The following is a 13218-nucleotide window of genomic DNA, read 5'->3' on the forward strand; positions in this document are numbered from 1 at the left end:
CTTTAAGACAAAAACAAGGAAGCCAGGATCCTTGAGAATCTGGCATGTTTCCATTATCACATCATGTGTTTTTTATGCATGGGCACAGAATATCCACACCCCTGGCCAAATACAATTTGAATGGCAGTGTTGCCAGTCGATAGGGTTGAAAGGGATTCTATAGTGTTCAGATTGAATTCAAATACATTTTAAAAACAACAACAACCCTCTCCCGTCTCACTTTCTTTTCTATCTTTCCCTCCAATAGGAAACCATGGAAAATGTGAAGAAATGCAAGAATTTTCTCTCCACGCTAATAAAACTGGCCTCTTCTGGAAAGCAGTCTTCTGAGACTGCCGCTAATGTGAAAGAACTAGTTCAGCACCTGCTGGTAAGACAGACACCGGTTTAGTTCAGATCCTCATCTGAAACATAGCTTGGGTGACTGAGAATGAGTCTCTCCCCTCTCCTTTACCTTTGCATATAAGAGGAAGAGAATGAAAGCTTCCAATTTAAAATAAACCACAGTTCACATGTCGTCTAAAACCCAAGGAACAGTGGTTTGTTCTAACTAAAATCAGTTAATAAGCCAGGATCTGAAACCATAGTTTAATCATTTGTTTTTAACAACTTCGCTTGGAACGAACCACTGTTCCTTGAGTTGAGGTGCAGCACAGAACCCCAATTTGTTGTAAAGCAAAACTTCCACTTCCCTCCTTGCATGTATGAAGGAGAAGATGGGGGTGGAGGCCTTAGGAGCATGAGTCTTGCCATATCTCATCTCCAGTCTGCTGGATTGTCTGAACCAGGCCACAAACATACGGTTATGAAACGTAGTTTGAAAATAAGAGAGTAAAATGTTGACTTTCTGTACTGTTAGGGACCGTGAGAGTCATCTAGTCCAACCCCTTGCGATGTAAGAATCTTTTAGCCCAATGTAGGGCTCAAAGCCATGACCCTGAGATTAAGAGTCTCATACTCTACCAAAACTTGGATGCTGCCGTACTCTCAACTCATCCTTGACTATTTGCCATTCTGGCAGGGTCTGATGGGAGTTGGGAGTTCAGCAACACTTGAGGACCGCAGGTTAGCTACCCCTGTTGTAATATCCGAAGAGCAAATTCTGAAGTAATGTACAAGGTGTTATGGATGCGACTCAGAACATCTATTTTTAGATATAAGGCCAATGAGCAGGGAAAGCTACAGAGAAATAACCTGCTTCTGCACAGCAACCTGTCATAATTTTCCAGTGTCTTATTGCTATCCATTCATTTAAAACATGTCATCTTTTTTAAGGTGAATTAAGGAAATAATTTCAAAACATTAAAAAGATTGACTGTTTAAAATGAAATTATGGGAATTTTCCTCCCCACCCCAACTTTTTTATTTATTACAACAGTCACATGTGTATGGAATAACAAAACTTAGGCAAGATATACCCTAACAAGACAGAGTTCATTCATGTGAAATGAAAACCATAGAAGGCTTCAGTCATATGGATGTTCTCATTGCTCTCCAGTATTGAAAAACCACAGTATTGAAAAAGCAGAGGAATCAAAAACAATCCATTCAAAATAACAGCTCTACCATTTGATGTAAACATACACTTTTTTGTGACTTTTTGAAATGATTAGCATTCTGCTTATGAGCATAGAAAATAAGAGCAATTCAAGTGTATTAAAAATGTATTTAAACTGAACTTGCTAGCAGATGTGTTATTTGTATTTTTATGTTGGATGAATATGTAGCATTCTTCTTGCAAAGTGCCTTAAATAAATTTACCCAGTTAAGTACAATGGTACCTTGGTTGTCAAACTCCATTCGACTCCCAGAATGGTTCAGAAACCAAGGTGTGGCTTCTGATTGGCTGCAGGAGCTTCCTGCACTCAATTGGAAGCCGTGTCAGACATTCAACTTCCAAAAAACGTTTGCAAACTGGAACACTCACTTCCAGGTTTGGCGCGTTCTGGAGCCAAAACGTCCGAGTACCAAGGCATTTGGCAACCAAGGTGCAACTGTATCTTGTTAATAAGATATGTCCTTCTTATACATTTAAATGGTTGAGGGCTTAATATCTGGAATTCATTATCTGGAAAATCTGAATCTGAATTTTATTCTTCAGGATGGAAAAATTGAAGCAGAAGATTTCACCAGCAGATTGTACCGGGAACTTAATTCTTCACCTCAACCTTACCTTGTGCCTTTCTTGAAGGTAACAACCTCTCTTCATTCTAGTTGCATCACTTGGCAGAAAAGCCTCTTGCCCTTCTCAGTAAAGAAGTGGGAAACACTGTTAAAAATTGGTACCAAATTAAAGTAATAAAGATGACTGACTACAAGAACAAAAAAAATCTCTTTCTGTTCCTCCGTAAGAGGAATCACAGGGGAACTTTCTTGATGTAAAAACTATAGAGTGCAGCTGTGACAATATTCTGTATGCAGAATATTGAATTACTGTGTTCACACAATCACTGCTGGAAATCTGGTAGACCTGGTGAGATGATGTGTGATCCTGGGTATACACATGCATTCTTGCTCTCAGCATCCCTTCCTCCTAAAAAAAGGTGTATATGGAGGAACTATAGGAATTTAACGTGTGTGAATCCCAAGTCATGTTGTATTGTGTGTGCAGGGTGTATGCAAAAGTGCATTTTCAAGCCTGATATTATATCACTTGTTCTGATTTCCAACTAGCAATTATTGTGAAAAGCCCTGAGTATGTTGTAAACTGGCCTGGGATCTGCAGATGAAGGGCAGTATACAAATTTTAACAACAGCAGCAGCAACAACAACAAATAATAATAATGGGAAGAATAAGAATTCTATGAGCCAGTTCCATTGGTTAAATATTAGCTAGTACCATACTGTTGGCAACCAAGTCAGATGGGCAGGGTACAAATAAAATAATAATAATAATAATAATAATAGTGCAGTATACTCTGCATTTTTGTTTGGTTCCTGCTGATAATGTGGTAAAATCCACAGTATTTCTAGTCCGTCCTAGGGGATCTGCACAGAAATGTCAGATTTTGCACTCATGAGGCACTCCTTGTCTCAGACGTCAGTGCTTTGAGCATTCCTGTCAAGCCTGTGCAGTCAAGAGTTGCAGACTGTAGATTTTATTTCCTTTTCAAGGATGGGCTTTCCCCTGCTTTGAGGCAGATTCCCAAGTACTATTTTCATCCCAGGGTATTAAGAGGTACGCACAACTCTAACTTGCCTTTAGCGCTTCTCACGCTGCACAGGCATCTTTACAACAACTCTGCAAGATGGGTCAGTATTATCACCCCCACATGTCCCTGCAAATGGGGGCATCACTGTGTCAATTCAGTAATTGAAATGAATTGGAAGGCAAAGCCGGCACAGTTTTGGGCGATTGATTTGCCCCTCTCATGAAATATTGTAGCCAGTTGTTCGCTCGGCTGGAGTATAGAGTTTACTGTTCCACAGAGAAAGTTTGCCCCCTTTGGACAAGTAAGTATTACAAATACAACCTAAGATTCCTTGTTTGATAGGGATTTTTATCTCTGGATAGCAAGGCTTGAGATAACGTCTGATTCTTGACTGTGTTCCTTGTCTAACAGTATGCTACACGGGGGTGTCACTCACCACAAACTACTGCACATTTCCAATGCCTCTAGGGATAACTGAAACCTGATGCTAATTTTTGGGTGTGTGTGTGTGATGCTTACACACACAGCAGTGTGATGTCACTTCCTCTTTTGTTCCCGTAGCGGAGCTTACCTGCCTTGAGACAGCTGACTCCAGATTCAGCGGCTTTCATTCAGCAAAGCCAGCAGCAGCAGCCCACGACGCAGCCCACGACGGCCCTGACAGCGGTGATGCTGAGCGGCTCAGTTCAGCGTACAGCAGGAAAGACCCCTGCCACCGTCACAAGTACCTTGCAGCAGCCCGTCATCAGCCTAACGCAGCCGACGCAAGTTGGGGTTGGCAAACAAGGGCAGCCCACGCAGGTGGTGTGTAAACCAAAATGAATCAGTCCTACACTTTACCTCCCAGAAAACCGAATCCTTTTCTTCCTAACACCAGTCAGTAATGGGCATAAACTGAACGTAAAACCAGATATCTTGTCGATATTTCATGCATGTTTATCAGTTGGTACAAATGTCTGTTGCTCTGTAGTCAATGGTCTCCTTTTCCTTGCTCTCAGGAAAAGCATATTCAGGAGGTGGGCATGTAAAGCATGTGTGCTTAACCCTCTCCCTACCCATTTTTCTGCTCCAAATTGCTCCCAGCTGGATTTCCGCTGCAGGGAAAAATAGCTTTGGTGTGGAGGGAGGAGGGGCGAGAGCAATTCAGAATGGAAAAGCTGTAGATGTAGAAAGAGTCAGTGATTTCCACCCCGCCCGCCCCCATAAGATGTTTCTCTGCTTCACATTCCCTTTACCCATACCTCCTTTTCCTTGATAAAGAAAAAGCTCTATCAAGGATATATTACAAACTTTTGTGCAGTGGCCCTGAGCTGCACGACACAACTTCTATCCTTACCCTAGCAATCGCTGTATGTTGTTGCTATCGCAGCCTTTCTGAAAACAAAGATTTTATTGGCAGTAGGTACAGGAGAAATTAAAGGGAGGTCCTGCTTCGCATAGGCCAAAAGCAACTTCTTGGATTCATTTCTGCAAGATAGCCAGTAGCAGCAGGTAGCTTTTAAAAGTTCATGGAGAAAAGTTCTTCGAACTATGACAGTTAAAACTTGCGCGTTCAGAATCAGCATACAAATGATTTGCCAGAGGCTAGGGGCAAGCAGTAGTGGATAGCCATATCCATTGTACCATGATTGCAAGGTTCCTAGGATCATTAGGCTGGCTACTGATAAGAGACCAAACAGCACACTAAATGAATGGCAAGGCAGCCGTTGCGTATGTGCATTGATAACCTCTCCGAAAGAGGTTCTGTAAATGACAGTATTCTTTAGTTTGATTTTGCTAGTGTCTAATGATTCAAACCTGTATTGGATTTGACTACCCGCACTTGCCTGTCAGCATTCCTGCTCTTAGTTACTTGAATAACTAAGCTGTTTCTCTTCCTGTACTTGCAGCTGTGAGGATGGGCTATTGTTAAACCCACTGCTCCTGTACTGCAAGGGAATGGGGCTTTCTGGCTAGATACACTCATCATCCACAAGGTGTATCTAAATTATGCATTAAATGGGGAGAGGCTTCTGACAACCTTGTATCGCAAAGTCTGGCAGAGCAACATCACCCACTAAAAATGGAATGGTTTTCATTCTTGAATAACTTTGGATAGGGCTGTAGTGTTTGTATAAAACAAGGGGCCACTCCAGGGCTGCATATAACAAATATTTTATCGTGCATCTCTAGACCCTATTAGGTTGGTGTGGAAAATACCCTTTTCACATATGGCCTGCTTTAATTTGAGAGACTAGCGGCATGGTTAAAGGCAGTGCTATTTTTCTAGAAGAGGTGCCAGAACTTACCATTAATGTCTTCCATGTTCTCTTATAATGGCAATGGCACCCACCTGAGAGGTGCTGGAATTGAGTACCAGTGAGTTCCTGCTGAAAAAAATCCCTGCTTAAAGGGTTCCAAAAGCTGTCAGTTGAATTGGCCTTCTTAGTCAACTGCAACTACTCTCATTCTTGAGAGTAGTTCATTTCTTATTCATTTCTCACGTTTCTCTGCCACCTTTTCCTCCAAAGAGCTCAAGGTCAGTGTTCGAAACTCCTATTGTTCTAGGCTCATTTTGCGACAGGGAATTTAATTAGCACGGGCAGTTTCTGAGTTCTGGGTGCAGTACTGTGCCTAAGATTTCAGATTATAACTGCAGAGTGGAAGGAAAGGAGGACCTTTTTCTGCCTCCCCGCTTCCAGCTAATATCTGAAGGCTGGAGAAGGGACCCTCTTAAGAATATTAGGGGGGTGGGCAGGGTAAGGACGAGGCCATGTGAAAAATGGACATAATATTTTAGCTGCAATTCATTCATTTCCAGCTTTGTATTCATGTTATAAAAAAGTGCACCTAGGCTTTCTTGTTCTTAGCCGGTTTATTGAAACAAATGTCTCTTCGAATGTTTTCAGGTTATTCAGCAGTCTCAAAAGCCGGGCACGTTGATCAGGCCACCACAGGTGACATTGACACAGACCCCTATGGTAGCCTTGCGGCCACCGCACAACCGTATTATGCTTACTGCTCCTCAACAAATTCAGCTAAACCCACTTCAGACAGGTAAGAGAGAAGCATTCTTGTTATTTATTATAATGGGATTTTTTTTTCATTTAAAAAACCAGCCGTCTGATGCTGGTTGCACTTGGAAAACAATGTTTTCAGTCACAGGGCCTCTTAATGGTACATGCTAGTTTTGGAGAAGTTTTTTTATCGGATTCTTGAAAGTCAGAAAACCTGCACAGGAAATATACATTCTTTCTGAGCTAGCATCTCCGGTAGCAGATTTATCAGGTCATGGGGCAGGACTATGCATACTCTATGCTTAACTCCCTCTCCTCTTAATTCTGCTTCGGGTAAAGACTTTGCACCATTCTGCTGGTTTTGGTGTGTTTGTGTGGATTCTGAATTACAGAGCATTTTTCTTGATTTCCTTTCCTTGCAGTCCCTGTGGTAAAACAGACAGTATTACCTGGAACCAAAGCTCTTTCTACACTTTCAAGTCAAGCAGCTGCTGCTCAAAAAAACAAACTCAAAGAACCTGGGGGAGGTTCTTTTAGGTAAGTAATCCTGTGCATTAGTGCAAAGAGATTTGCAGGAGGGGGGGTAGAATCCTGGAAATGACACCTGTCCCTGCGACAGATATTTTGTATTTGTGTGTGTGTTTTGGTTATGCTTTATGTTGCTTTCTCAGTAGCTGCAGATTTGCAGCACCCAGGGAATAAATACTGATCTTTTAAATATCTTCTTATCTGGATTAGCAAATATAGTAGGCTCATTCTGTCTTCCATGCTGAATTGCATTTCTGTATTTATTATACTGCCTAGTGTCTCTCAAATCTTTCTGGAATCCGGGCAGGCGGACTCCTATGCAACTTCTGAATGCTTCCCTCTATATCAGGGGTCAGCAAACTCTTTCAGCAGGGGGCCGGTCCTCTGTCCCTCAGACCATGTGGGGGGCCGGAGCTATATTTTTTTGGGGGGGAATGAAAGAATTCCTATGCCCCACAAATAACCCAGAGATGCATTTTAAATAAAAGGACACATTCTACTCATGTGAAAACATGCTAATTCCTGGACCATCCGTGGTCCGGATTTAGAAGGCGATTGGGCCGGATCTGGCCCCCGGGCCTTAGTTTGCCTACCTATACTCTATATGCCTCCCCATGTTTGATAGGTTAAAGCACAGAGATCCTTCTGGCAGCCTACTTTGATGGACTAGGCTCTGTCAATTTGGGCAAAGGGGTTCAAAGAATGCTGGATCAGGACCTCTTGGTTTCTCCTTTCTTACATCTCCTCCCACTTCTGTGAGGCAGCAGCGAAGGGGGAAATCCTGGGAAGAACCTATTCTCTGGTGGGGGAGCAACGTATCCTGCCAACATACCTTTTAAAAAAGAGAAGGAGAGATGGAATGGTCTGAAAGCCCTTCCTGATTTTAGTGCCGGGGTCTGCAACCCGCGGCTCCGGAGCCGCATGTGGCTCTTTTACACCTTTGCTGCGGCTCCGGGGCGGATACTAGCAAGGGGAGGAGGTGCATTGTGCGCCCCGACACTCCCCACTGTGGCTGGCGCTGTACTGGCTGTGACGTCGCATGGGGGCGGTGCATGCGTTAGTCACGCACCGTCCCGACGTCACCTTCCCGTCCGCCCGCTACATTGTAAGGGGCATGTATGCTGGTCACTGCATTGAAAGGGGGCATGTACGCTGGTCACTGTTTTGAAGGGGAGTGAAGAACACACACACACAAAAAGGTAACTTGTTAATTTAACGTTTATTTCTATGAGGAGGAGTAATTCTGAGGGGTCAAACAAAGAAATAATAAAAAAGTGACAAAAAATATTTTTATAATGACGAGTTTTGCGGCTCCCAGTTTTTTGTTCTTCGGAAACAGGTCCAAGTGGCTCTTTTTGTTTTAAAGGTTGCAGACCTCTGTTTTAGGGGCAACAAAGAGAGAAGAAACCCCAAGCGAGAGGGGAACCAAAGAGGCATTCTTCTTTTTTACTCCTCCATCTCAATACACCACTAATTTTCCCTCCCCACAGATATTAGGGGTGATGGAAGTGGTCTTCAGTTTCTACCAGGTGGCTTAAGTATGAGAGGGAATAGAGGAGCCCCTATCTTAAGTCTCCGATGAAAAGGTCGACTTACATGCATTGGGTATAAAATGCACAGCTGGAACCAGGGAGCAGCACATCTTGCTTATTCTTCTTTCCTGTGGGAAGGAAAGGGCAGTAGTACCAGCATACAGGAAGCTAGGCTTGACCTGGATATCCTTTATATTTTATTTTGTTGCTGGGCAACAGCACCCCCTTGCTGGACCAGGAGAAGTCAATGAGCTGAACCACCCCATCTCTTCCTCCTTGATTCCTGACCCCCAGTCTGTTTTACCGTTCTTTCTTCCAACTGTCTCATTCCCTCTGCCCTACAGTTTGAGAACGGCTAATCTAGCCTGTGGATGCTGAGCTTTGTCACCTTCTGTCAGTGTCCACATAACATTCATGTTGTGGTTGTGGTTGTTGTTTAGTTGATTAGTTGTGTCCAACTCTGCATGTCCCCATGGACCAGAGCACGCCAGGCACTCCTGTCTTCCCAGAGTTTGGTCAAACTCACGTTGGTCGCTTTTGTAACACTATCCAAACATCTCGCCCTCTGTCGTCCCCTTCTCCTTGTGCCCTCAATCTTTCCCAACATCAGGGTCTTTTCCAGGGAGTCTTCTCTTCTCATGAGGTGGCCAAAGTATTGGAGCCTCAGCTTCAGGATCTGTCCTTCCAGTGAGCACTCAGGGCTGATTTCCTTAAGAATGGAGATGTTTGATCTTCTTGCAGTCCATGGGACTCTCAAGAGTCTCCTCCAGCACCATAATTCAAAAGCATCAATTCTTCAGCAATCAGCCTTTGTGGTAACAATCATGTTGCCAGATCCCAAAACAATAGAGATTATGAACCGTGTTGAAAAAGCACACGCGCCCCCCGTTGTTGTTGTTGTTGTCATTATTATGGATTGTCTTTCATTCTCCCCCAGCCCCCCCCCCCAGTTTATTAATGGGAAAATCTACTGGTGCGTTAATGCCTTATTTGCATAAATTTGAACCATGCCTTTTGATTATTCATATTCGTTAAGGTTTCTTCCTTCGACAACAGTCTTTACTGATGTCAACAAATGTCCACATTTCATCTTTCAATGAAGTTCTGTAGTTTTGTTGGATTCAGCTTACTTTTCTTTGAGTTTTGATACTCTCAATATTTTACTGTGGGTTGGATCCAGAGATAGCCAAGAAGATCTCCTTTCATGCAGTGGGGCTTTCTCGAGTCTTCCGTCCAATTGCCATTCCCACTTGTCGAGGGAGTGCTGGAAGCCGCAATGGGGAGAGTGCTCCTGTGCTTGAGTCCTGTTTGCTAGTTTTCCACAGGGATCTAGTTGGTCACTGTGAGAACAGGATGCTGGACTAGATAGACCATTGGCCTGATCCAGCAAGCTAGTCTTCCACTCTTAAGACCAGGCTTCCTCAAACTCGGCCCTCCAGATGTTTTGGGCCTACAACTCCCATGATCCGTAGCTAGCAGGTCAGGGATGATGGGAATTGTAGTTCCAAAACATCTGGAGGGCCGAGTTTGAGGAAGCCTGCTTAAGACCCTCTGGAATGTGATAAAATTGGGAGAGAGCCAGAGTTGCCTTGCACCAAGTGGCAGTGTCTCAAAAAATATCCAGATTTGAGCCAATACAATCACATTTAAATTCCGTATTGTTTTGCAAAATGCCCTTCACTTTGTTTTTGCTGCCCCCGCCCTCCCAGTATCTATTCAGCTGCTCATTGAATACAGTTCGCTGTTTTGCAAATTCCTGGCATTTTTGGAAATTTCCAGATTAAAAAAAATAATACTTATTTTGAATCTACTGTTCCCTCTTTCTGAAGGGATGACGATGATATCAATGATGTCGCATCGATGGCAGGAGTTAATCTATCAGAAGAGAGCGCACGTATATTGGCCACGAATTCTGAGTTGGTGGGCACATTAACAAGGTCGTGTAAAGACGAAACCTTTCTTCTCCCGGCACCTTTGCAAAGAAGGATACTCGAAATAGGTGAGTTGCTGTCAACCTCGGCAGCGTAATGGCCCGATTAATGATACGAAGCGACTCCATCCTTTTATGGTTCCACGTGATGATGTTACTGTTCCAGCAGTGGCGGCCCATATTGAGCACAGCTTAGATGTGACACACAGGTTCATTCTATTAAGCAAAAGTGGATAGAGAATGAGGGGTGGATGGGACAAAGGCAACAGTTGTCTATGTGTCTAAAGGCCACTTTAAAGGTGGCCTTTAAACACATAGACAACTGTTGCCTTTAAAGGCCACTGAGAGCCATCTTCATTAGGTACAGTGATTCGGAGACTCTTTTTATATAGTAGCTTTAAAAATATTCCCATGTTTTACACACCAGAAAAGTAGCTTCTGTGTTTCAGACATCCTGTTTTTTTAAAAAAAAACCATGGACAACCTGGTTTCAAGCTATCAGGAACCCAAATTGGCTACAGCTTCCCTGTGGAGGATATCAATATGGATTAACATGTATTTTACTGCTGCAACTTTGTGACTTGCCCTGTACAAAACAATTGCACCTAACAGGCAGCAAAGCAGAATGAATTTGCGCACGCAAGTACACACACACACACCATTTCCATTAGATGTTATGTCATAGCTGTGTATCAATCATCAGCTAAGCATAATTATCAGGCTTCTAGAGTAGGCTACCAAGTGTTCCTTCCGTCTTTCCCTTTCTAGCAAAAGTTATTGCCTGTTATTGCCTGTTGTAAACAACTTTTCAAACTTTGAGAAATAGATTGTAATGCAGTGATTAGAGTTGTAGGCTTGGGTCTAGGAGATCTAGGATTAAATTGCTGCATAGCCTTTGAAAAAAATCTGTAAGCTGCCTCGAGTCCTGTCAGGGAAAAAGGCGGGGTATAAATATAATACTAATAAATAATATTTGGTTAGGTCAGTTGCTAGATATTTGCCATCTTTAAAATGAGGGTCATAGTGTCCTTCCTCACACACCTCTTTTCCAAAAAGCAGCACAGTGAGATTCATGAAGCCCATTGCAAATAAAAGGAAATGAAATGAAACTAATTAATATCACTGTTAAGTAGTACACATACTTCAATAGGTGCACAATCCACTTGGTTAGGAAACCCAAAAACATTAGCTGTGTTGGTGCCAAGTACTGTAGTAAATTGCTGAGCTTTGTTTGAGAAAAGCAGCTGCATGGGGCTCTTGGGTTGTAAGTCACATTATGTGAATGGTTTTGGGGGGCTTTTTGTGCATGCATAGCCATCGCTTTGGGGGCTGCAGTATCAAGTGGTGTTCGGTAGGTAGGACAGGGTCATCCCAGGTCAGACATCATGGGTAGAACTTTTGAATCACCATAGGCTCAGTGCTTTCCAGTGGAGTCGTTTCACACATTCAATGGCAAGTCAACCAACAAGAAACCAAGTATTGTGATTCTTTACATGAACTCGGCTCTGAATCGGCAATGGCTGCTTAGGTTTCTTACTTTGCTTTTGTTGGAAACACAGGTAAGAAGCATGGAATAACGGAAATCCACCCCGATGTAGTTAGCTACGTATCGCACGCAACGCAACAAAGGTTACAAAACCTGGTTGAGAAGGTATCGGAGACCGCCCAGCAAAAGAATATGTCTTATAAGGTAAATAGTATTACCGACAGTGAGAAGGTTTGGCAACTTGTATTCTTTTGAGCTCTGGTTTAATGAGCTCATACGCAATCCCAGGAATTCTGTTTCTAGCCTGTGATCTACAGCTTTTGTAATAAATTGTTGTTGTTGTTGTTATTTATACCCCGCCCATCTGGCTGGGCTTCCCCAGCCACTCTGGGTGGCTTCCAAAAAAAATTAAAATACTATAATACATCACACATTAAAAGCTTCCCTAAACAGCCTTCCTAGCAGCAGAGAATCTCATTGTGGTGAACAAAAGCAATCCAGGCCTGAAGAAATCAAGTGTGTCTTGTAGACACGGTCTTTGCTGTGACAATGGAGGCATTATGGGAATAAAGCAACAACAGGAATGTTTTTCCTCTTTAATAACTATGCCAGGGCTACTTCTTGGGACATAAAAGACTGTTGCATGGATGGGGGGGAAAAAAAGGAAAAGCTACTTTGGGTTATTGAAACCTGCTATCAAGTTAAATTCTTAAATTTCTTTTAAAGTCTGCATGCCTTTCATTAAATAGATAAATAAATGGGCAGATTTAAGCAATCGTTGGCTAGGTTTAGCTTCCGTTTGGTCCTTTTTGTTGCAAATTTTTGCACTTTGAAATGAAATCAATGGAGGTGCTGTCAGGTATGATGACAAATCAGATATAGTTATCTACTGCATTATGAAGAGGGCAGTGCAGGGTGGATAAAATTGGGGGAGGGTGATGATGATTCTGAATTTCCTTCTAAAGTTTATATTTATGTACACACCCTGGTTTAATCCTGGCTTGAGGGCAAACCATAGTTTGATATATTCTGCAGAAATAGCAAATGAGAAGTGGAGGCTTCTAATCACCTCCCCTCACGTACAAAGGAAGCAAGAAGGATAGGAGGGGAAACACAAGCCTCACAAACTCATAATGAAAAGCCATCGTTTGTCATTCTGGGTGAAATGAATCTCTAGGGGATTTCTTTCTTACTGGCCAGCCAAATGACAGATTTTGTGTAAAACCTCCCATTGATGGATGTTCTTTTGACAGTTGTGTTGCCTTCAGCTTCACCCCCGAATTCTTACAGTTCCCTGAGTTGCAGGTGTATCACATGGTGCCGCTTTCAAAGCTTCATTAACTGAGCTGTTATAGTCTAAGAGGGAATAGAATGGGTGTGTTGTTTGGGGTGGCAATTTTTAAAATTGCCTCATTTCTATATGCAAAATTGCCTGGTTAATATTGCCTCCTGTAGTCCTGCCCTCCCCTCTATTCCCTGCCCCCCCCCATACTACAAGATGCTGAACAGTGGGACTCATTGCTGCTGGAATTACTCCATGGAAAGGACCGACTTGACTTAGGGCAGATATGAATGTAAAAAGCTATTAGCAGAG

The 13218-nt window shown here is 42.9% G+C and overlaps 1 protein-coding gene across 3 annotated transcripts in view; it reads left to right on the forward strand.

Annotated features, from left to right (window-relative positions):
- Positions 1–13218, forward strand: part of TAF4 (TATA-box binding protein associated factor 4) — a 75795-nt gene that overhangs the window by 48699 nt on the left and 13878 nt on the right. For all 3 annotated transcript variants that reach the window (XM_081916685.1, XM_081916686.1, XM_081916687.1), the window contains 7 exons: positions 248–370; positions 2102–2191; positions 3714–3956; positions 6041–6188; positions 6571–6685; positions 10038–10207; positions 11698–11828. In XM_081916685.1, coding sequence (XP_081772811.1) covers positions 248–370; positions 2102–2191; positions 3714–3956; positions 6041–6188; positions 6571–6685; positions 10038–10207; positions 11698–11828 — 1020 coding nt within the window. The remainder of the gene's footprint in view (positions 1–247; positions 371–2101; positions 2192–3713; positions 3957–6040; positions 6189–6570; positions 6686–10037; positions 10208–11697; positions 11829–13218) is intronic.

Source organism: Podarcis melisellensis, assembly GCF_964234715.1.
Source record: "Podarcis melisellensis genome assembly, chromosome: 6".
Classification (NCBI taxonomy): Eukaryota; Metazoa; Chordata; class Lepidosauria; order Squamata; family Lacertidae; genus Podarcis; species Podarcis melisellensis.